This window comes from Marmota monax, unplaced genomic scaffold (assembly GCF_021218885.2).
Source record: "Marmota monax isolate L192 unplaced genomic scaffold, Marmota_monax_Labrador192_F-V1.1 WCK01_AAM20220418_F8-fsc00104, whole genome shotgun sequence".
NCBI classification, from domain to species: Eukaryota; Metazoa; Chordata; class Mammalia; order Rodentia; family Sciuridae; genus Marmota; species Marmota monax.
In genome coordinates, this window is record NW_026693836.1 from 4049182 (window position 1) to 4074266 (window position 25085).

The 25085-nt window shown below is 42.2% G+C and overlaps 1 protein-coding gene across 3 annotated transcripts in view; it reads left to right on the top strand.

Moving 5' to 3' along the window:
* Amotl1 (angiomotin like 1) overlaps positions 1–25085 on the top strand; it is a 156532-nt gene that overhangs the window by 81015 nt on the left and 50432 nt on the right. For all 3 annotated transcript variants that reach the window (XM_058584971.1, XM_058584972.1, XM_046462348.2), the window contains 3 exons: positions 692–841; positions 5516–6446; positions 20351–20642. In XM_058584971.1, the coding sequence (XP_058440954.1) occupies positions 692–841; positions 5516–6446; positions 20351–20642 (1373 nt within the window). The remainder of the gene's footprint in view (positions 1–691; positions 842–5515; positions 6447–20350; positions 20643–25085) is intronic.

Here is a 25085-nt window from a genome sequence, read left to right on the forward strand (position 1 = left end):
TGTGTGTACTGTCGGTGTCACTGTAGTGGTATTTCATGTTCAGTGGCTGTAGGACTGAGTTCAGTGTCACATTTAATTGGAAGAGGAAGCACACTCTGGTTTGTGTGTGAAGCAGAGAAACTGGAGCTGAAAGGCCAGTGCTTGGCAGAGGCCCAGACTCCAGAACCTCAGCTCCGTGCTGCAGCACACGACTTCAGAAATCTTTGAGTGAGGCCTAAGTATTCTGTCCTGGGCTGGGACATTCTCTTGCAAGCATATCGTCTGACAAAGTGACCACCTCTTCCTTGAGCTCGTTTATGTTGTGAGAGATATCTGCTCTTCACACGTTGGTTTTCCTTTTCTGGCCTTCCCATCTCCCTCCTTTCTATCTCCCTTCTTGATCATTCTGAACTTGAGGACTTGGCTTTGGATGGTGCTGCTGCTGCTGCCCTTGGAACTGGAACATGTGAGGCATCCATGCTTCTGCTCAGCGTGTCTTGAGGACTGTGTGTTGACCTCATGGGTCATTTTTGTGGGTGGCTGGACTTGTGATGATTCTGAGTAGTAACTTTGGAATTTTATGAATCAAAAAGATAGGGCGCTCCTGCTGTGGGTTGAAATGTGGGAGCATGCCTTGTGGGCTGTCATGAGTCACACAGGAAGAGGGGGCACTTGATTGGCACTAACATACACATTACTTTCTTCCTCCCAGCACCCGCTCCTGTCTCTTACAGCCCTAGCAGTCCTGTGCAGATTCTAGAAGACACCAGCTACTTTTTCTCGGACTTTCAGCTTTACTCTGGGAGGCATGAAGCATCTGCTTTGACGGTGGAGGCAAATAGTAGCATCAGGGAAAAAGTTGGTAAGTCCTTTTGCTGACTCGTATTGGAAAACAAAGTGACCATATGTCTCTCATTTTTATCTCTTTTGATGCAATAGCTTTCCTTTATATGTGGTTTTGCTTTTTGCATTTTCAGTTACCCAAGGTCAACCATGATCCAAAAATACTAAATGAAAAAAAGCACAAAGAAAAATTTGCAAGTTTTAGACAACTTTTCTTACAGTATGTTGTTACAATTGTTCTATTTAATTTTTAGTTGTTGTTGTCGATCTCTTAGCATGCTTAATTTATAAATTCAACTTTATCATAGGTGTGTATGCACATGAAAAACTTGACATGTGTAGGGCTGAGTACTAGCCTTGGTGTCAGGTGTCCACTGGGGATCTTGAAATGTATTCCTGAGGAGAAAGAGAGACTACTGTAACTCAGATTTTTCTTTTTATCTGTGCTTATCTTAAAATTAGCATATTGGGTCATTAGTTGTCTCTTTGTTGGTAGATGCCTTATTTTTATTCATGCTGTGCTTTACTGTTAATAAGACTATTTTATTGTAGTATGTGACTCCCCTTGTGAGACTGTGTGTGTGTGTGTGTATGTATTTCAGAATTATATCATTTAATCCCTAAATTTTCTCTAATTTTTAAATACTTTTCCTCACCCTTTTTCAAACTCTTCTTTTTTTCTGTTTTTGAGACTGGTGAAACTATGAGGGAATCTCTAAAAATACTTCTGGGGAGAATCTTATGGTTCCTACCAAATGTGCTTGTAACTCATTTTTCTCTCACTTCAGTGAAAATAGAATTCCATAGTTTTCATGTTTATTGAGACCCATTCATATTTTTATTTCTTTAATCATTCAGATAAGTCATTTTCCTCTAGAATGATTTTTATTTTTGTTCAAATTTTTCTTCTAGTCTTATTAAAAAAATCTTATTCTTATTTAAACATGTTTGTTTCATTAAGCCTTTCAGATCTGTTACCCCAAGAGGCGAGGACTCTATTCTCTTTAGTCTCATAACTCTAACACCTGTTGGCAGGTCTGGAATAAAATAGGTTTGCAGTGCGTATTTGTTGAATGAGTGAGTGGATCTGTCCAACCCACACTGATCTGTTTCCTTGGGTTTTTTATTGCTTATTATAGTTATTTGGCAATTCATCTGTGAGTACTCTTGATAATCTCTTTTGGTTTTTGAACTTTGGTGTCCATCTCACTTGTAGTAAACATTCTCTGGAGGTAAGGAATGTTTTGACTTTACTTCACGTATGTTCCTATGAGGCAAATATTTAGCTTCTGCATTTTTCAAAGGAGAAAGATTCAGAGAGGCCAAATAACTTGCCTGAGGTCACAAAGGTGAAGTGTTTTGATGTTGTTGTTGTTGTTTTGCCAGATGGACAGGGAGAGCCTATGATCAAAGGTGAGCTTGAGGGTCTACTCTGTAAAATTATTGGTTTCCTTGGCAGTCATTTTCCAAATGCCTGTGTGTACGGGGCAGAGCACTTGGTGTGGGGGCGGTTACAGCCCATGGATGCATAGACTATGCTCTCTATGGCTGGAGCTTGAATTCCAGTAGAGGAAGGGAGATGATAATATACTGTAACAATGTTCTAATAGTGTCATATTGGAATATTGTAGTAACAATATACTAATATTAAGTGTGGATTAGAAGGAGAAGAGGCCAAAGGCAAGAGGTTTTAGGAGGCTGTTCGCAGAAGCTGGTAAGGAGAGCTGGCACCCCCCAGGGGTGCCAGAGGGTGTGGAAGAACAGACTCCACAGGAAAGCATATTGGTGTAGAAACTAGGGTTTGGTTCTGACTTCTAACTACCGTGAATGTGAAAATTTTTAATGAGAATTAGGGGACCAACATGGAATTGCTGTCTTTTGCTCTTGCCAGGACACTAAAAATGTCATTGTCTTTCATACTTTCTCAAAGTTGAATACCCAGGAAGACAGAGGAATATAATCCTTGATGGTCTTTAATTAAAAAAAAGATAGTTGTGCCAGGTGCAGTGACTAATGCCTGTAATTCCAGCGGCTCAGGAGGCTGAGACAGAAGGATTACAAGTTTAAAGTTAGCCTCAGCAACTTAGTGAGGTCCTAAGCAACTTAGGGAGATCTTGTCTCAAAAAATAAAACAATCTGGAGATGTGGCTCAGTGGGTAAGCATCCCTGGGTTCAATCCCCAGTACCCCCCACAAAAAAAAAAAACAAAAAAACAAGAGATAATTATAAGCCTCCTTCTATTGATATCTGTGTAAATACACACAGATGTGTTTGAATACATACATTGTAAGCAATCACACTACTTTTTTTTTTTATTTCACTTTAGACTGAAAAAAAGAAACTAGCTTGGCAGTTAATTAAATGTGGGTAGCAAAGGAGAGAAAAGATGAACAGTGAATATGAGATTTCTCTCTGGATGACTCATGATGAAGACACCATATATACGAGAAAATATATATACTTGAGGATGAATGATGGTTTAGGGAAAATGACATATTGCCTGTATATATAAAAACACTGGACCGTTGTTGCTTGGAACTGTGCAAGTGCAGTCTGTCCAGAGATGTTGTAATCCAGCTTCCTGGACACAATATGGGGAAGATATTGAGGTTCAGAGAGTATGAGTGATTTACTCAAAGTCATGCCAGTAGTAAGTTCTGGAATTTTTACAGTCATAATGCTATATAATATCCTTCATACACTACTTAATAGTACTATTGGGAAATGATCTAGGTGTTGTGTTTCATGGGGCTCACTTAGGTATTGTTTTGAATATCTGGTTGAATATCTGAGAACAGCATTGAGCTGTGTGCTAGGAAAGTGCAAATGAGAAGACTTGAATCTTTCCTTTATGGAGTTTGGAGTCTTTGTAAGTAAGTAATTGCTGCCTGCTAGGATGTTTGCTTCAGTGGCATTTGTACAAATGGAATAGGGACTTTGGAGAAGGAAGGCTCAAGCCTATTGGGCTACAGCAGGGAAAGGTTTTACTCTGAAGGTAGCTTTGGAGCTGCCCCTGAAGCACAGAATTTCCCAAGAGACACGGTGAGGTGCCTCTTCGTAGGGATCGGAAAGAATGCTGTGAGAGTCTAGAGGCTGGAGACAGCTAGCGGGTTTTGGAAACTATACATACTTAGATATTGCAAGAGGTTAAACTCCAAGGGGTTACCAGTGCTGGGCAGGCATGACACGAAATGTGGCAGGTGACATGAAATGTTGCTAAGTAGGTAAGCAGTACCTGCTACACAATATGATAGAATGTCAGCTTCATCCTATAATTGATTGTTGGGGCTTTTGTGTAGAGAAGTAATAGGAGTCAATTTTTCTGTTGGAACAATTTTTCAAGGTAATGTGGAAGGTAGATTGGGATCTGAGGGGTGGGTTTAGAAATAGCAATGAGACTAGAGTCAGAGCATAAAGTTGAAATGGTCTGGGTGTGAGAAGCCAGTGACTTGTAAAGTTGTAGAATGTACATAGATTTGGAGTTAGATCTTGGTTCTGCCTCTCTGAGGCCTCTGACTTATCTTCTCTGAGCCTCTCTTCATCTGTAAGCTGGGTAATAATATCTGCCTCATGGGATTGTATATGGGATAAATTAAATAACATAGGAAGAGATTGTAGGGTAACAACTGCCATGTCATGTACACTTTAAAATGTTATTGTGGTTATTAATAATAAACTTGGAGATTGGCTCAGGAATAATGAAGAAAGTTGGCAGAGATCTTTAGGAAGCAGAATTGACAGGTGATGACTGGATGTTGGAGGTCAGGGAGAGGAAGGAATTACTATGGAAAACTCCCAAGTTTCTGGCCTGACAGAATGTAGCTGAGACAGGGGAACCCCAGGTTGGGGTGGACAAGTGTGTGGGGAGAGGAGTATGTGTTGAAGTAGAAGGGCCTTCAGAGCTGTTGGCTGCAGTTTTAGATATGGGGGTGGTGACTCGGGAGAGGAGATGAATATCCTGTTGAGTGAGGGCAGAAGAGCACTCAGGACAGACCCAGACCTGGGCAGAAATGTAGAATTGAAGGCACAGATAGAGAATAGGGAGCAGGCGAGTGTTCGGAGGCAGGAGGAGGGGCAGCCTGGATGCCAAGTTAGAAGAGCATTTCAAGAAGCGCGTGATCAACCATGTCGAATGCTTTGGAAAGGTTAGGTGTGTAATATGAGAGTTGGAAAACTCTTGCTGGATTTAGTTACTATTCAGAGCAGTGGATGGAGCATTTGGAACATGGAGACGGAGTGTGTTGGTTGCTTGCTGAAGATAACCAGAGGAGAAGGAAAGGGGAGATGCAGGGTAGCAATTAGAGGTCTGTGGTAGGGCCAAGAGAAGACGGTTTCTTTGTGTTTGATTTGGGTTTTGGCTTTTTTTCTTTTTTGAGATGGGAAAGACTTGGGTTATGTTTATGTGGATGAAGAGAAGGGACCATTGGAGAGGTTAAAGAAAAGGAGAGGAGGTGCTGAAGGATGAAGCAAGTTCGAAGAGGAGCAGGAGGAGAGGAGATGGAGAGTTGCAGAGTCACTGTGAATTGGAGAAACATCCATGATACATTGCAGGATAAATGGGTGGAGGTGATGGGATATTTAAAATCTTGTCGTTAATGCTACTGTAGTTAGAATGTTAATTGTTCCACATACTTATAAGCATATATCTCCTGGGGAACAGCCTGATACCTTTTTTCTTATGTTTGTCTTTTAGAGGATCCTCTTTGTAACTTCCACTCCCCAAACTTCCTAAGGATCTCAGAGGTGGAAATGAGAGGTTCCGAGGATGCGGCAGCTGGAACAGTATTACAGCGGCTGATCCAGGAGCAACTGCGGTATGGCACCCCCACCGAGAACATGAACTTGCTAGCCATTCAGCACCAGGCCACAGGGAGTGCAGGACCAGCTCACCCTACAAACAACTTTTCTTCCACGGAAAACCTCCCTCAAGAAGACCCACAAATGGTCTACCAGTCGGCACGCCAGGAACCGCAGGGTCAGGAACACCAGGTGGACAATACGGTGATGGAGAAACAGGTCCGGTCCACACAGCCTCAGCAGAACAATGAGGAACTGCCTACTTATGAGGAGGCCAAAGCCCAGTCACAGTTCTTCAGGGGGCAACAGCAGCAGCAGCAGCAACAGCAGCAGCAGCAGGGGCCAGTGAGCCACGGTTACTACATGGCTGGGGGCACCAGTCAGAAGTCCCGCACTGAGGGGAGGCCCACGGTGAACCGTGCCAACAGTGGACAGGCGCATAAGGACGAGGCGCTGAAAGAACTGAAGCAGGGCCATGTCCGCTCTCTGAGTGAGAGAATCATGCAGCTGTCGTTGGAGAGGAATGGTGCTAAGCAGCACCTCCCCAGCTCAGGGAATGGAAAGGGGTTCAAAGCAGGAGGTGGGCCCTCTCCTGCCCAGCCTGCTGCGAAAGTGCTAGACCCTCGTGGTCCTCCACCTGAGTATCCCTTCAAGACCAAGCAAATGATGTCCCCAGTCAGCAAGAACCAGGATCACGGACTTTTCTACAGTGACCAGCACCCCGGGATGCTCCACGAGATGGTCAAGCCTTACCCTGCTCCTCAGCCTGCTAGAACAGAAGTGGCCGTGCTGAGGTACCAGCCACCCCCAGAGTATGGGGTTACCAGGTGATTATCAAGCCTTGGGGGTCAACTTAGCAGTCATGTTACTTTCAATGCATCTTAGATTTTTGTCATTAGGCTTTTTTTTTCCCCCTCTTGTATATAATATTTAACAGTCCACTTTGGGGCAAAATGAGTAGAGGGCAACTGGGGATTTTCTCCAAACTTAAGAAAGCAACTGGGGGAGGACGACTGGAGGGGAGGGACCACCAGTGTTAGCCCCCTGCCTAGAGGCCTGCAAAGGAGCATTCTCCTGGCTGAGTTTGGAGGGTGTCCAGACTCCCTAAAGAACATACTGTTGCCAAAGAGTTTTATAGTCTTGTCTTCACTGTAGATTTACTGTAGTCTGAATTTTAGAACAGATGAATTAAAGAGACCCTGAAAATTACATAGTTCTCCTTCCTTTTTAGGTGGGAAACTAAATCCTAGAGAGATAAATAAATGTCCACACAACTCTGGGCAGCTGGGGACTAGACTTAGGTGTCCTGACCATCAACATCTTTTCACCCTTTTACCCTAACTCCTCTTATAGCCTTCCGTGTGTCTTCTGACTGACTGATGGATTCAGTCACACCAAGTGTGTGCTTTGTGCAACTCTGAACCAGGTTCACAAATGAAGATACGGTTCCTTCCCACAAGGACTTTATGGCGTTATCTCTGGGAAAACCAGTACTTGAACAGATCACTGCCATTCATTGTGTTATTTAGGATAGAAGTATGAAGAAAGTGCTAGGGGAACAGACAATGTGGCTCACAACTGCTGGAGCGGGAGAGGGCTTCCCAGAGGAGATTGGATCTTGAAGGATTCATGAGTTGTGGGATAGAGATGGAAGAGCAGGATGTACTGTGGAGGGAATGCTGTTTCTTGAGACAGAAAGGCCATAAGGATTTGTCTGGAATGAGGGGCAAAAATACAATTGGGAAGCCTGGTGCTTTTAGGTAGGGACTGTGTGTTGGTGTTTAATAGCTGACTTCAGTGGCAGTGCAAGATGGATTAGAGGATCATAAGGCCCTTCAGGAACAGTTTCAGTAGTCCAGGGAGGAATCAGTGAGGGTGGCCAAGGCTGGAGGCAGCGGGAATAGAATAATGTTTTAAGTTAAGAGAGGCAAGGATATAGAAATGACAGGATTCTGTGACTGACGAGATGTGGAAGTAGAGGGACTGGGCAGCTGGGAATAGGGCGGCTGGAAAGCAAGCTCTCAGGAGTGAATTTGGGAGTTGCCAGTGGTTTGAAGTTACTGAGCTTGTGTGGGAAGAGAGTGGAGCACGAGAAGACAGGTGGCCCCTGCCTATTATTGGATGTGTCATTCTCATAAAGGGTTAGGTCTATTTCTAAATTGAATGAGTGAGGGTTCCTCATGTGACCCCAGCACTGGGCACATGGCACATGGCACGCCCTGATGCACACCCTCTGAAAAGGGAGTGACTGGAGCTTGGCAAAGTGTTGGCTGACCTGCCACTTACTCCCCAGCTCGGACACCTCCCCATTGTGGGGGTGGGGGATGCCAGCTTTGAAGCACTCTCTCCAACTTTTAGACCATGGACGGCTGGTGGAATGCGTTCTTCCTAAGGTGGGGGTAACTGGACCCCACTGGGGAATCCAAGATAAGACCAAGGAGCTCTGCTTCTTAAGGTTTTTGTCATTAGGCTTTCTTCTTCTTCTTTCCCTTTTATAGTTCCTTATGTCAAAGGAGAAATTTTAACTCAAAAGCTTCTAAATTCCTTGTATTTGCATCTCATATATAAACCTCAGCTGTTCAAAATGATCCATGGTGTTTTCCAGAATCATGGTGTTTCACACATTCCACTCGGACTCTGAAGCTTGATAGAGGGTGAAAATCTCCCCCACTGTAGTCTCCTTCCTCTTCATTGGCTTAGTATTTTTTAATGGAGGTACAATAAGTGGGTCATTTTGCCCTTTGTCAGTTGGCAATGGATGTGATATGAGGAGGGAGAAATGATCTGGGAGGAGGGATGCACTTCTTGGAGTTCTATCCGGTTATTTTTGGAAAGTGTCATTTGTGTGGAAGTGCTGATGTTAGAAAGAAGAAGAAACGTATGTGGGGTTTGAGCTTATTGCCAGGTTTGGCTGCTGGGTTGATGTGACACATCAAAATATCTTAAAAGACGTAACAGACAGGCCATTGAGGCTGGGTCCAGAGCTGTAAGGCTGCTTTGTGAGCTCGGCCATGGCTCGCCAGCAAGGCTCCAGCGGTGCAGTCCTTGGCTGGCTGGGTAAACAAAGTTGCATCCACACAGCCCTGCTTCAGAAACTTTAATAGCCTGATCTCCAAGGTTTGAGCCTGAAACTCTGCAGTGTATGGTATTCAACCTGTCTGTGACCCAAGAGACAAGCAGGGCTCCGTTGAATTTCACTGTTCCTTTGTGCTTAAGGGGTTATCTGTGTCACTAACAGGGATGGTTTAGGAAGTTATAGACTGTTTGGTGCCACATACTGTAGCATAGGCTCCTGCAACCAGACCGAAAGGACTCTGGCTGAGTTCTCCCAGTCCATCTCCTTAGTGCTATGAATGTGGGCTCAGGAGATAAAGAATGTTCAGTGGTTTGGTCCAACCCATAACCTTGTTGAGATTTGACTCCTTTTTATCTAGAGACAGATAGGTCCAAAGAAACAAGCGATAGAATGCATGAGAAGAATAATTTGGATTTCTTCATTCTTGACTCACTATCACTTATAAAACCTCTCACCTGCACCGATGAGCTAAAGATGTGTGGAGCTGTCTGGTAGATGATTATTAAACACTTTAGATTCCTTTATGGAAACCCCTTGGAGAGGCCACTAGTCCAGGCTTAGTTGACTTGCAGCATGATTTTGGCCCTTGTTGATGAGCTGGTGGCCGGTGGAGAAGGAAGCACTAAGAATGGGACCTGCAGGGAATATGGGCTGCTCTGACTTTCCTTGAACTCTGTTTTGTTTTTCACTCAACCTGAAAGTGGAAATGGATAGGAAAGAGGAAAAGATGGAAATTGGGTTGTCACTATGGAGAACTGCATTTCTTCCCCCACCCAAATCATTTGAATAATATTAGTCCTAAGTAATGAGTTGGCCTATGCATTGTGCACTGTTAGTGAAAATCAATGTATGAATGAATTCCAATTGGATAGTCTGATTTTTGTTAGAGGAGTTTGGAGTATATCAGTCAACATGCATGTTTGTTTCAAAAAATAAGTGTTTCAAAATATTTGAATACTAGAGATTCTAAAAAATTCCTTATTAATATCCTATTTTCCAAATATAGCTTTTAACATTTTCCTATACAAATTATTTCTTTCATATTATAATCATGAATTATGTTCAGTTTAGTGGGCTAGAGATATAGCACGGTGGCAAAGCACTTGCCCATTATGTGTGAGACCCTGGATTCAATCCCCAGTACCGCCACCATAATAAATAAACCATAAATAAATAAATAAACCATATATTCAGTTTAGTATCTTAGCTTTTTTTAGACATCATTTTTTTTCACAGTTTCCCATTTTTTCACAGCAATAAATTTCATAATTTATTATTATGAAAATAATAAATAATCCTTTATTATTTTCATAACCATCCATTTTATTGCTGTATAATATTTTATTGTGTATATAATTTATGCCACTTTTAAATAAATGGCATAGTGAAATTATCATACATATCAAAATTTCCATACTTTGGCTTACGTCCTTAGGATCATTATTTAGAAATGAAACTTGAGTAAATTATAGTGAACGTTTATTGGCTTATGATGTTGGATAACTTCATAAAAATACGTACGGTTTTACTGCACTTTGATCAACGTTAGTCATGATAATTACAACAGTTTTGCCAATTTAAAAAGAAAGTAGTGTTTCCTCCCTATTTTAATGTGCAGTTACTAGCTAGGTTGATTTTTTTAGGTGGTATGTTTGTCATACTTATTTGAACCTGAAAATTGGCTCTTCATGTTTTTTCTTCATATGATTTACATGCTTTAATGAACCCCTAGGAAACTGAAGCCTGTTTTCTCTAACACTTGCTCAGATTTTCCAGTTTTTAGAACTTCTTCTGCATCCTTCGTCAGGGACAGTGGAGCTGGGCAGTGGCAGGAGGACAGAACCTTCACTGAGCGCTCGCGGCATTCTGGCACTTGCTGTGGGTTGTCATTCCTCGTCTTATCAGCAATGCTAAGGAGTTGGGCACTCTTGATATACCCATATTTACATTCGATCAAGCCTAGAGGGCAAGGTCATAGCAACAGGCACCATCTCCTCTTGGTTCAGGGGCCAGGATGCACCTGGAGCTCTGCTGCATAGTGCGCCTCCCATGAGTTGCCATGGAGGCCGTCTTAAGTCTTTCCTTGACATCAGCTCATCTGGTGAGTTTCTAATCAGATTTACAGATTACATCACGTGTGATGTCTAACTCGTGTGCTGCCCACCTCAGTGTTTTCCTGGAGGAGGAGAAAACCAATTCCTCCAGATGCTAGGAGGAAAGCCCTCCAGGTGCCTCTTCTTTACCAGATACCCTGGAAGACTGTGGTGGCAACCTTAACCTTGTTGACAGCTGCAGGGTGTGAGCTTTAGTCTGTCTTGTGGTTTGCTTTCCTTTGAAGGGGGAATCCAGGGGAGTTGTGTGTGTGTTTTTTATTTAGACATTTTAAACAGAATGTTTCAGTTATGGAAGATGATGAATTACTAACTGAAGACTAATTTCTATATTTTCAGCAGTATCACCTTGGAAAAAGCTAAGAGTGACTCTCTGATGATGAAAAGAACACTTAAAGCTCTATGTTTCCTCTCTGAGCCTGGACATTGTCTTTTTCGCTTTTTATCTTGTCTCAATCTTGCCTGTTCAATTGCCTGTTTGACTTACAAGCTTCTTGGAAACAGAAAGAGTGCTACCTGTTTATTAATATTTTACTCATCTATGGGTGTATTAATATATTTTTAGTATGCATATACTTTATAAGAGCATGAGATGGTAGTATTTGGCTCAGCCCTCTGTCCTAAGCTGACAAAACATCATCTTCTAAGGAAATGTCAGACCAGAGATGCTGAGGATCTCCTTCTGCAGAGCTAGCTTCGTGTCACAGGCTTTCATCACCACCTTCTTTCTCTCCAGTGCAGGGGACATGCAGTTAGTGTCCTATGTTTATTGGGAGAACCTGTGGTGCAATCTGTCCTCAACTATCACTATTTTCCCTACAAAAGTGCACTGTGGTTTTTTTTTTTTTTTTTTTTTCCCCCATGAAACTTCCTGGTTTGGTTTTGTTTAGGAAAGAGTTAAAGGTCATTCTCTGGGAATATGCTAAATGACAGTGCAGGAAGGAAGGAGAGAGTAAGAGCACATGTGGCTAATTAAAGACAACACCTCTCCTCAGAGAAACCAGTCAGGGCACAGTGCAGCCAGAGTGCAGTTTGACATAAACAGGCTTGCTAAATGGCAGGTCTTAATCCTGGTGGGCTCCATGTTTGGTATGTGCTATAGTAGCTGAAGGAAGTTTCACCAGTCCCATCTTACTTTGTGTTAGAAACAGCTGGAGGAGAGAGAATAATTTTGGAAGTATGGGTGTCTTTCCAAAATGGTGAATTATGATTTGCAATTTATACAGTCAAAAAAACAGACTTCTATATGTGGGATCAAAAGATACACCAGGCTGGGTGTGGTAGTGCATGCCTGTAATCCCAGCACCTTGGGAGGCTGAGGCAGGAGGATTGCGAGTTCAAAGCCAGCCTCAGCAAAAGTGAGGCTCTCAGCAACTCAGTGAGACTCTGTCTCTAAATAAAAATACAAAATAGGGCTGAGGATGTTATTTAGTGGTTGAGTGCCCCTGAGTTCAATACCCTGTACACCCTCCAATAAAAAGATAACACAGAACCAGGGCCGTTAAGTTAAAAGCTATGCATTGCCCTTGGTGAAAATAAGGCCATGCAGGCTTGTTTAAATTCCACACACATATATGTGTGTTTGAATGCCAGCATCAGAACTCAGGAGCTTCTATAACATTTAAGTTAAATTATGGCTGGATAAACCAAGTAAATGCCTCATGTGTCCTGAGAAACAGCTCTATAGTATGGAAATTTCAAGAAGCGAGGGTCAAGTTCTGGTTACTTTCCCAGGAAAACTGATGCAATTCCAGCTGCAGTGCATTAAATGAGTGACTTCTCCAAACTGGAGGGTTATCTGTACCACCCGCATTACAGTGGTTATGGTTATGTTCTTAGTTTACACAAGAGTCGAATCATAATCTGGACATTTATGAGCTATGTGGTGTCTACATGACCAAAGGGGTCCAGGTCCCATGGATTTGGAAAAAGAAGTTTCAAGGGGTTTAAATTCAGGTTTTTATACCTTGTAGCAAATTGCATAAGTTCTTACAGCTTTAGTTTCCTTTTTTGCAATTTGTTTCTGCTAATTTTTCCTAAAACTAACTAATTTACATCCTTACATAAATAAAAATCTGTTTATTGTAGAAAGTTCAGAAATGCATGTAACTCCCATCACCCTTCCCCCACCAAAAAAGGAAAATAGTAATTAACCTCAATCCCATTATTCAGAAATAAGCATTGTTAAACACTCTCTTCACTAGGTTGCTTTGAGGATACAAAAATTATAAGAAAATACTGTAAGTTGCAGAGCTCTATATAAATATGAGGTACTTTTACTGAGAAGCATTCAAACTTGGACCTTTTTTGACAAAGAAGCCCTTTATTAGCTCATCTTATCTTTTACTTCATTTTGTTTCCTTTTTTTTCTGAGTATTAGAATAACCATGTTGATTTTTACAGTTTTTCTACAATGCATGTGTACTATTTAGTTAATGATTTAAAAAAAAATAGCTCTCCTTATTCTTTATAGAAAATGTGTAAAGAACAGAAAAGTATGAAGAATAGAAAAAAATTCAAGAGACCCATTACCTGGAGACATCACCTTTACCTTCTATAATAGTTCCTTCCATCTTTTTCCTGTGTTATTTTTAACATGAGCAAATCCTAATATGTATCTAATCTTGAGAAATTTTTTAAAAGTCCTTACTTGGGGGCTCAAAAAAAGCTCATTTAACAGAATTATTAATATTGACAAACTGAAAAAATATTGTTTGGATTTTTATTTATCTATTCATAAGTTTATGTTTAATTGCTTTTATTTATATTTAGTTGCTTTTATTTTCTCTTTTGTTAATTACTTGGCTACATTTTTCATCTATTTATTTATGATTTTCTTTTTCTGTCATATTTTGCAAAGTTTCTGTCAATTAGACAAGTCATTTTTTTTAATTTTTAGTTTTATTTTTTAGTTGTTGATGTACCTTTATTTTATTTATTTATATGCAGTGCTGAGAATTGAATGCAGTGCCTCACATATGCCAGGCAAGTGCACTACCGCTCAGCCTCAGTCCTATTTTTATTTTTATAAACTATGTTTATCTACAATTAGGCCATCAGAAGGAGGTAGGCCACATGGTGTTTGGTTGGATATAGCCTGTCTTCATTCATGCCCATTCATGTGGGCTCTGAGGACTGCAGAGTGGGAACAGCCAAGCTGTTGGCCTGAACTGCTCTGATGTTCACTGAGTTCGGGAATTGGACCTCTAAAGTGAGGCCCTTTGATGCATTTGCATTATGATCTACAGAAGTGCTATCCAATAGAAATACAATGTGAGCCACATGACTAATATAAAATTTCTTGGCAGCCACTTTTTAAAAAGTTAAAAGAACTTTCAGGCATGGTGGTGCACACCTGTAATCCCAGTGACTAGGCGCAGTCTGAGGCAGGAGGATCCCAAGTTCAAGACCAGCATCAGCAACTTAGTGAGGCCCTAAATTGCTTAAAAGCAACTTAATGAGATCCTGTCTCAAAATAAAAAATAAAGGACTGAGGATGTAGCTCAGTGGTATAGGGTTCAATCTGATGTTCTCCCCCTCCAAGAATAAATAAATAAATAAATAAAATTAAACAGGTGAAATTACTTTTAAAACATCTGCATTAATCCATTTAAAAATGTTTTTAAAACTTATTTTAGTTAATTCATCCTGTCCAAAGTATTATAATTTCAACAAGTAATCAGTATAAAAAATTCTTAATGAGCTATTTTACTTTTTTTGCATTATCTTCAAATTCTGATATCTGTCTGACAGAGCACATCTCAATTTGGACCAGCCACATTTTAAGTGCTCCGTAGCCTCACATGCTAGTGGCTACTGTGTGGTCAGTATAGGAGAAGGGATGAGAATCTGTCTGACCTGTCCTGCCCTCACCCTGAAACTCCACTCTGCCTCTGCACTGTTTTCTGTGGTGCTAGAGGGCTTGGGGATTCCTCACCAAGGCTGAGGCTTTATAAGTAGGGACTGTGATTCCTAAGGCTAACCCCAAGTTCTGAAGAGGAAGGGAGACCTGAGGGTGGTGCTTCTTGCCTTTCTTCTAATACCCAACAGCAGCGTGTGATAACAGGCTTACAATTAGAAAGTGCTTTCCTAAAGCAGACAGTAAGGGCAGTGCATCAGCTCATTGAATTCTTACAGCTCTGTGAGATAGGTACTATTATTGTCAACATTTAAAGGTGAAGAAGAGGTTAGAAATGTCTTTGCTTACATGGCTGAAGTAGCAGAACCAGAATTCAACCCCAGGACCAAAAAAACAGGTGTGTGTGTGGGGAGCCTGGGTAATTAAGAGCAGTCCTGTTCTGTGCCACCATATGAGGCATGTTGGTGTGGTGGAAGCATGTGGGTTCAGACTTTGTTTAGACTTTGAGATCTCTGTTTAGTCATATGGCTTAATTTGATAGCTATAAAATAGAATAACTGCATACAGAATGAGAGCAGTGAATGCCCAATCTTAGGATGAAATGACAGGTGGATGTAAATTGCCATTCATGACACATTTATTTACAGGTATAATGTAAAAGCAAAAGTTTAAATGTGAAGCCTTGTATGCAAAGAGGAGCAAATGGCTGCTACATATACCACTAATGGCGTTATTTCCCCAAACCCAAATAGTATCACTGCAGTTTCCAGCTGCATTTAATGATCTCAGATACCTGAGCAGAAGTTCAGGGTCACAGAGTTGTTATTATGTTGTCACCTTAATGATTCCACAGTCTGCCTGTAGTATCCAGAACAAATTTAAATGCTGGATATCTCTTCCTTAATAAAACAATGTTAAATCTGTTATTTAAAACCCATCCGTCAAATTTGGTATAAATTGCTTTCCTGCTTGGGGATGAAATAAGTTGGCAAAAATTTATTGGGTGCCAATTTTGTAGGAGTCATTATTTCCTATCCTTTGAAAACTTGCATGCTAATAATTAGGTGGGGGAAGACACAGATGTATGAAATATTAAGTAATATTACATTTAAATAGAAATTCGAGAGAACAAATAACATAACATAAGGTCAGTGATGGGGAGTTGTACAGGTGAGATGGCCAGGTGAGAACTGGGTGCCAGATCTGGATCAGTCTGTGCACAGATTGGGCCAGATCATTGACAACAGAGGACCAGCCTCTGAGGTCTCATGCCTTAGATATCCCTCTTCAAATCCTTGTTTCCCGTTTCTACCCAGAGCTGGGGAGAAGCTCTGGCAATCCTACTCAGATGTCTTTAAATAACTGGTCACTTCAGTGGCACATGGAAGAAGGTCACTTCCTTTGGCATTTCAAGGCACACTTGGCTCTTTGAGAAAGGAAGCTGTGCTTCCTTGCTAAGAAAGGGCTAGGGGTGCCTGCCTCTGTTTGTGTGGGTTAAGCAAGGTGATGGAAAGCAGCACCTGGAAGATAGCATAGACATTCAGTATAGTTAGCTGAGTGCTCTCTGGACAAGACATTCACCTGTGAAAAGAGCAACACTGAGTTTATGTTACAGTCCAAGGAAACCCCTCAGAAGCAGGTTTCTAATGCTCATGCTTGCTCCAAGATCACTTGAGCCTCCAAAATGTTCTAGTGCTGTAGCTTTAGGATGTTGATCATGGGCGTGATGGTGGCTTAGACTGGGCCACTGGTAAGTGTTGGGAACCCTGGAGCAGAGGACTGAAGGAGGCTGCCTTCCCTCCCCACGTTCACCAGCATATACAGGCAAGCAGTGAGCTGCAAGGACCCGGAATCAGAATGCCCGAACTTGATGCCTTTATGTTCCTCTTTTCTCTGGTTTATCTATTCTCATATCTATTCCCATATTTTACAAGTTACTTCCTTAGCCTTGTTTTCTTTGTCTAAATAGATTGACAACAATACCTATTTTATAAAGGTCAAAATGAGAGGATGCATGTAGCAGTGGATACCATAGTGATTGGGATGTCAGAAGTGCTCAGTAAATGTTGGTCTTGACAGAAAAAATTCTCTGGGTTTCTGGTGACTGCCCTATGCTAGGCTCTGTATCGAGGGCAATGGAATGCAATGATAATAATTTTGAGAACAGTAATAGCAGCTAACAGTTGTCCAGGGCTTACTGTGTGCCAGACCTTCTACATACTCCTTAGGTCCTTTGACAACTGTATGAGGTAAGTGAAATTTAGTCCCAGGAGTCTGAGACTCAGGATGTCTAATAAACTTGCTCTCTGACTTCATGATCTGATAGGGGAAACAGGCTTACAGACAGACAGTAACAGCCTAGAATTATATTCACAAATATTTCTCAATAAATCTTGGCTCCCATCCCCTCTTTTTTCCCTTTCTTTTTGTCCCCATTACTAGGAAGTGTTTTCCTAATGCTGGCCCATCAGAGACATTGCAAGCTATATCTTTGCAAACCAAGGGTAGGCAGTAGCATTGATGTGATTTTGTATGAAATTTCTCTGTTCTGTCCCGACACTCTTTTCTTTCACCTCATTTACACTAAGCCCAGATTTGCCAGGCCTTTGAGCCCACACCCCAAGCTGACTGAGTGGTGGAGCCAGGGAGTCGTGCTGTGCCCTCCTGTCCACACGCTGCCCATTACCATGTGGGTTTATTAGCACGAGTATGTAACTGGGGTACTTGGAGGTCAGCATCTTGTGTGATAGAAGACTCCTCTTTCTTGGCAGACATACTTTTTCTGTGTTCTCACACCATCATTAAGGACTTAGTTGGCATCAAAAAGACCGTGGCATCTGATTTTTGCCTCTCTTCTTGGTTTTCCTTTTAATTATTACATACCAGGAAGAGATGTCTGAGAAAATGGCTCATTGTTGACCATAAGTGACTTCCCAGAGTTAAATTAATGTTGGAGGTGGAAGCCCCACCCCAAGGCTCCCAAGAGCAGAGCCGCCCACCTCTGCCTCCAAGACTAGCAGTGTTTATCCCTGGTCTTGGGTGAAGTGTGAAAGGAATGTTTAGGAGGTAAAAGTGGGTTTCAGCCTCTGACTCAAAGGCAGTGGTGTAATATGGTATGTGGGCTCTTGTGAAGGTAACCTCTTTCCATGGAAAATGCACTGTAGGGGTCTGCAGCCTGCAGGAAACACTTACTCAGTAACAGGTCTGTGCAGTTTTGGGTCCATGCCTGATAGTTCCTGTGACCTGGGGTGAAAGCAGGGCCCAGTGGCCTTTCATTCTCGGGATGATTTGGATCTCCTTGTATACATGAGAGGACACATATATTCACACACACACACACTTCAGTGTGGAAGGGACACAGATTTGTCAAAATGCAGAAATGTTTTACTCTAAAGATGTGGCCAAGTAGTTGTGTAACAGGTATGTAGAGAGTAATGAGAGATGGTTTAAAGTCTTGCCACTGACGACATTCCCTTCCAAAATCTGAAGCCAATTGGAAGGTGATGTTCACTTATGGAATAAAGCTTTGTGTTCTGCAGTTCTTCATCTTGCCTGGGAGACTTAGATGTCAGTTACTTTAACATGAAATAGAAGGGGCTCCTAGACTGCAGGCAGAGTAAATCCACTTGGGAAGTGTCTCCTGAACCCAGATAGAATGCTCTAAGCAGGGCCTGAAGATAGGTACTATAGTATCATCTGCTGGTTTTATCTTTGGTCATCTTTATGAAGAAATGAATATCTGCATAATGAGGGCCAAAGTGACCCTTGTCAAATTTTCTTCTGGAGTTTGACATTTAGCTGCTAGTAGCTGGCATTCAGAGGAATCCTGACTGTGAGTAATGCTTATGAAGTGAGAGATGTGGAGGCTGGTAGGGGCCAAAACCACTCCAACAAATACATGCAAAAGGAAAATACAAGGCCTGGTGACCTGCTGGGAAAAACTGGGGTAGTTCTGGGGGCTTTGGTTATAGATGGCCACCAGTTATGGAGGGTAACACATGTAACTGTCACTGATTAGAAGTAGCTGGATCTCCAGAGGACTCTGCTCTTTGACACAATACTGATGGGTGTTTGTGTTGCTGCTAATTCTTACTTACACTTCATCTCCATTTCCCAGATGGAGGTTCACAAGAAAACCAGTTTTCCTGTCTGAACAAAAGAGAGGCAGCTGTGGTTGGAGAACTAGACTTCAAGACTATTTGCTGTTCATGCCTGTGCCTATAAAAATTGTCTTTGGCCGGGCACAGTGGTGTACACCTATAATCCCAGTGACTCAGGAGGCTGAGACAGGAGGATCATGAGTTCAAAGCCAGCATCAGTAACTTATTGAGGCCCTAAGCAACTTAGGAAGATCCTATCTCTAAATAAAAAATAAAAAGGCTGGGATATGGCTCAGTGGTTAAGCACCCCTGGGTAACAAACAAACAAACAAACAAACAAAAAAGTTGTCTTTGGAGGCCCTGGGCTTAGATTGAAAGAAAATGCAGGTTAACAGAATAATGGGGAAGGAATTGTTAGGGAGTGGAGACAGGAGATAGACATCTGTTGTTTCAGATATAAGTGCTAATACCAGGAATTTGAGCCTTTAAGAGACACCTCATGAGTTCTTTCTAACATGACTAAACTGGTCTTGATCTCCAGACCTCCTCAAAACAAAAATTAAATCAGTCCCTCTACCAGACTTTCCCATTTCATCAAATGGTAGCCCTATTAATTTGCACAGAACCCAAAATTGAGGAATAATTTTTATTTCCCTCACTTTCTTTCTCCCCGCCTTGATATATATACATATATAAAATGAACCCCAAGTCTCTCAATTGTTTCTCTTCTTGCTTTGACTTTGTGAGTTCTCATCATACTCACCTAGGCCACACCTGGGCCTCTTCTTTGGACTCCATGGTCTCTTGCCACTGTGCAATATGTTCTGCGCACACCACTCATGGCAAAGGCAGGTCCCCCACTGGCCTCTGTACCCTCTAAGGGGAAGTCTGGGGCCTTGTCCCACGAAGGCCCCTGCCCCTGTCTCTAGTCCTGTCTTGCAGTGTTGCTCGCTGGCTGTGCTTTACACCACCAGGCTTTCTCCCACTTGTTCTTGCCAGTGCTGATTCCTGCCATAGACCCTGGGTACTAGCTGATCCTCTTACCTGGCATCTCTTTCTCCCACTTCTTTACCTCTCCCACCCAAACCACTGGTACCTTCTGATTTGCTTGAGCTCAAACTTCTGTATCTCACTCTGTTTATTTACTTACTTATTCACAGTGCTGGGCATTGTACCCAGGATCTTGTCAACACCAGGCAAGCACTGTACCACTGAGCTGTGCCCTGTCCCTAACTTCTCTATTCTTTGATGAACCATTTTACTTTCTGATTCTCAGCTTTGTTCTGCAGTTTGATGGCTCACCTGTGCCTGTGTTGTTCTCCTAGAAGGTAAGCTTCTGAGAGCAGGAACCCTGTCTGTCTTGTTCACTGGATCCCCAGCAGCCAGCACAGTGCTGATTCAGAGGGAACACAGCAAATAATATCTGCGGGATAAGTGGTGGAGCTTGTTGCTCAGCTGAGCACTGGGAAGTGCATTGGTGACCTCTGACAGTGGAAGCCATGACAATACATATACTGGTGGGGCTTCCTTCCTACTCCCACCACTTCCCCTGGGGTCTGATTGCTGGTCTTCTGTTCCCTTGCAGCCGCCCATGCCAACTTCCGTTCCCGTCGACCGTGCAGCAGCACAGCCCCATGTCCTCTCAGACCTCCTCCGTCAGTGGGCCACTGCACTCTGTCTCCTTGCCACTTCCACTTCCGATGACCTTGGCGGCTCCACAGCCCCCGCCTTCCGCCTCCCCCAGCCAGCAGCTTGGTCCAGATGCGTTTGCGATTGTGGAGCGCGCCCAGCAAATGGTGGAGATACTAACTGAGGAGAACCGAGTGCTTCACCAGGAGCTTCAGGGTTACTACGACAATGCCGACAAGCTCCACAAGGTATGGTATGTGACATCCCAAGGCAAGGGGTCAGAGAAGCTTCTCTGGAGGGAACAGGATCCTCTACCTGCTCCTGGGTGTCTGTCGATTGGCTGACTCACTTGCTGGTGTTTAACGAGGCCCCTTTTTATGCCAGGCATTGTGTAAAGTTTTAGGGAGACAAAAATAAATATGACCCAGTGCCTTTCTTGGAGGAACTTACAGTACTATAGGGGTGAGAAAATTGGGAAACCTAATGCCTGCAGGAGAGGTGCAGCTCAGGTGGCACTGGTTGAGGCCTCAGAGGCTAAGTAGGATTTCCTCAGATGGACAAATGTGGAAGAGGGAACATAGACAGTAACACAGGAATGAACTGAGAGACATCAATTTTCCTTCATATGTGGGAATCTCAGGAACCTTGCGATTGCTTTGTCTGTCTCATCAGCAGGCTAATGCAAAAAGCAACATCGCCTGGATGCTCCAAGAGCAAGAGTAGGGGTTATTGTATGCTTTCCCTTGTGCTCACCACTGATCAAGTGGGAAAATGCCGAGTAATTCCAGCCTGTGTAGACATCATGGCGATATTAGAAAGTGAGACAGCCTTCATCCTTAGAGCATTATGCTAAGAGCCAAAGAAATTAGAACATCATCCAGCAAGAACAAATTGCTACAAGTCTTTGATTTCTTGGTGACCCACATGTCTGTGTCTCATGTACTGCAGGAAGTATGGAAGAGAAAAGAGGGGCAAAGGTAATGGGGTGTTTTAGGGCAGGAGAGCCACAGGATGCTCAAATTTCTTTTTTGGACCCAAGAAGTATGTGTGGCAGCTGGGATCTAATGAGTGTAAATGCCTGTCCCTGTGCCTGGAATAAGGCACTTCTGTAAGGAGCTAGGGTAGAAAAGTAAATTCCACCTGACTCCAAGATTGTCCCTTTGACTCCATACGACAATTGATAAAAATCATGGCTAGATCAATTAGTGTTCATTATTGATTTCACAGGTAAGGCTGAACTTTTGGTAGTCAGGGTTTTGGTTTGTAGGCCTTTCTCATTTTCCAATGGCTGGCAGTAAAAAGCTGGGAGCAGAGGATTTAAGAGTGCAAATGATGACCTACAATCTGCCCCAGCATGTTGGTGTGGAATTTCCTCTGAAAGGGTCTGGAGCTCCCAGAATCAAGACCAGACTTGGCTCAGGGAACTCTGGCTGCCTTTATCAGAAGGAAGATGACAGCCACAAACAAATAGTGCTGCATGAAGATGGTGGCCCCACTCCCACCTCCACTTGAACCCTTAGAAGTTGGGAAACCAGTGTGTTGTCTCCTGGCTGTTTGCCTGTAAGCTGCTGCTCAGGCCCCAGCTTGCCTCTGACTCCTCCCAGGGCAGCTTCTTGGTATGGCCTGAAAACTGGGAAGGGCCCACTCAGCACTTTTGGGAAACACATTTTTCTTTATTCTTCCCTAATGGAACTCTGTGGTAGATGTGTCCAAGAGCACTGCAGACTCCCTGAAGACAGTTTGGTGCTGGGTCTCTTCATAGGGATATTGTGGAAGAGTTCCATGGACAGTGTAGTACAGAAAGATCAGTGACTTTTTATTTATTTATTTATTTTTAATTTTTTTTTTTACACTGTCATAAAATCTTTATTTTTTTTATTTTTTATTTTTTTGTTTAATTTTAATTTTTTATTGTTGGTTGTTCAAAACATTACAAATTTCTTGACATATCATATTCCACACTTTGATTCAAGTGGGTTATGAACTCCCACCTTTACCCCATACACAGATTGCAGAATCACCTCAGTTACACATCCATTGATTTACATATTGCCATACTAGTGTCTGTTGTGCTCCGCTGCCTTTCCCATCCTCCACCCTCCCCCCTCCCCACCTCTCCCCTCCCCTCCCCTCCTCTCTCTCTACCCCCTCCACTGTATAACCCTGAGGGTCTCCTTCCATTTCCATGCAATTTCCCTTCTCTCTCCCTTTCCCTCCCACCTCTCATCCCTGTTAAATGTTAATCTTCTTCTCCTGCTCTTCGTCCCTACTCTGATCTTAGTTACTCTCCTTATATCAAAGAAGACATTTGGCATTTGTTTTTAAGGGATTGGCTAGCTTCACTAAGCATAATCTGCTCTAATGCCATCCATTTCCCTGCAAATTCTATGATTTTGTCATTTTTTAATGCAGAGTAATACTCCATTGTGTATAAATGCCACATTTTTTTTTTATCCATTCGTCTGTTGAAGGGCATCTAGGTTGGTTCCACAGTCTTGCTATTGTGAATTGTGCTGCTATGAACATCGATGTAGCAGTGTCCCTGTAGCATGCTCTTTTTAGGTCTTTAGGGAATAGACCAAGAAGGGGAATAGCTGGGTCAAATGGTGGCTCCATTCCCAGCTTTCCAAGAAATCTCCATACTGCTTTCCAAATTGGCTGCACCAATCTGCAGTCCCACCAGCAATGTACAAGTGTACCCTTTTCCCCACATCCTCGCCAGCACTTGTTGTTGTTTGACTTCCTAATGGCTGCCAATCTTACTGGAGTGAGATGGTATCTTAGGGTGGTTTTGATTTGCATTTCTCTGTTGAGCATTTTTTCATGTACTTGTTGATTGACTGTATGTCCTCCTCTGAGAAGTGTCTGTTCAGGTCCTTGGCCCATTTGTTGATTGGGTTGTTTGTTCTCTTATTGTCTAATTTTTGGAGTTCTTTGTATACTCCGGATATTAGGGCTCTATCTGAAGTGTGAGGAGTAAAGATTTGTTCCCAGGGTGTAGGCTCCCTATTTACCTCTCTTATTGTTTCTTTTGCTGAGAAAAAACTTTTTAGTTTGAGTAAGTCCCATTTGTTGATTCTAGTTATTAACTTTTGTGCTATGGGTGTCCTATTGAGGAATTTGGAGCCCGACCCCACCGAATGTAGATCGTAGCCAACTTTTTCTTCTATCAGACGGCGCGTCTCTGATTTGATATCAAGCTCCTTGATCCATTTTGAATTAACTTTTGTGCATGGCGAGAGAAAGGGATTCAGTTTCATTTTGTTGCATATGGATTTCCAGTTTTCCCAGCACCATTTGTTGAAGATGCTATCCTTCCTCCATTGCATGCTTTTAGCCCCTTTATCAAATATAAGGTAGTTGTAGTTTTGTGGATTGGTTTCTGTGTCCTCTATTCTGTACCATTGGTCCACCCGCCTGTTTTGGTACCAGTACCGTGCTGTTTTTGTTACTATTGCTCTGTAGTATAGTTTGAAGTCTGGTATCGCTATACCGCCTGATTCACACTTCCTACTTAGCATTGTTTTTGCTATTCTGGGTCTTTTATTTTTCCATATGAATTTCATGATTGCTTTCTCTATTTCTACAAGAAATGCCGTTGGGATTTTGATTGGCATTGCATTAAACCTATAGAGAACTTTTGGTAATATCGCCATTTTGATGATGTTAGTTCTGCCTATCCATGAACAGGGTATATTTTTCCATCTTCTAAGATCTTCTTCTATTTCTCTCTTTAGGGTTCTGTAGTTTTCACTGTATAAGTCGTTCACCTCTTTTGTTAGGTTGATTCCCAAGTATTTTATTTTTTTGAAGATATTGTGAATGGAGTGGTTGTCCTCATTTCCATTTCAGAGGATTTGTTGCTGATATACAGGAATGCCTTTGATTTATGCGTGTTGATTTTATATCCTGCCACTTTGCTGAATTCATTTATTAGCTCTAATAGTTTCTTTGTAGAGCCTTTTGGGTCTGCTAGGTATAGAATCATATCATCTGCAAATAGTGATAATTTAAGTTCTTCTTTTCCTATTTTTATGCCTTTAATTTCTTTCGTCTGTCTAATTGCTCTGGCCAGTGTTTCGAGAACTATGTTGAACAGAAGTGGAGAGAGAGGGCATCCCTGTCTTGTTCCAGATTTTAGAGGGAATGCCTTCAGTTTTTCTCCATTCAGAATGATGCTAGCCTGAGGCTTAGCATAGATTGCTTTTACAATATTGACTTTTTAAAAAAATTAATATATAGGGGTTTTTTGTTAACCAATAACATACATCTGTTTCTGATTTTGTTGCAAATTTTTTTTTTTTAAATAAAATCACTTAATCTCCCAGTGCATCAATTTCCTTGCACAGAGGAAGATGCTTAGAATTTGTGGCCAAAAGGATTCAGATGGCTTCTGAAAAGGGAGACAAGTTAAAAGGTATTTTCCTTCTGGAACCCCAAACTCTTTCATTCCCTAGAATATTATAAATGGCTCTATGAGTACCACAATTTTATTGATCTGTCATCTGTCAAGGTAGAATTGTCAATTTAAAACCTCAGATCTTGTGAGATCCTTGGCGTACTCCTCACTAGTTCTATAGTTGTTCTCAAAGATGGGACTGAGACCCAGGAGGGCTCTGTGAGCTTGGTGTTGTGACATTTTCTGCCATGTGTCCCAAAGGCCATCCCTGTTCCGGAGTTTTCCTCACCAT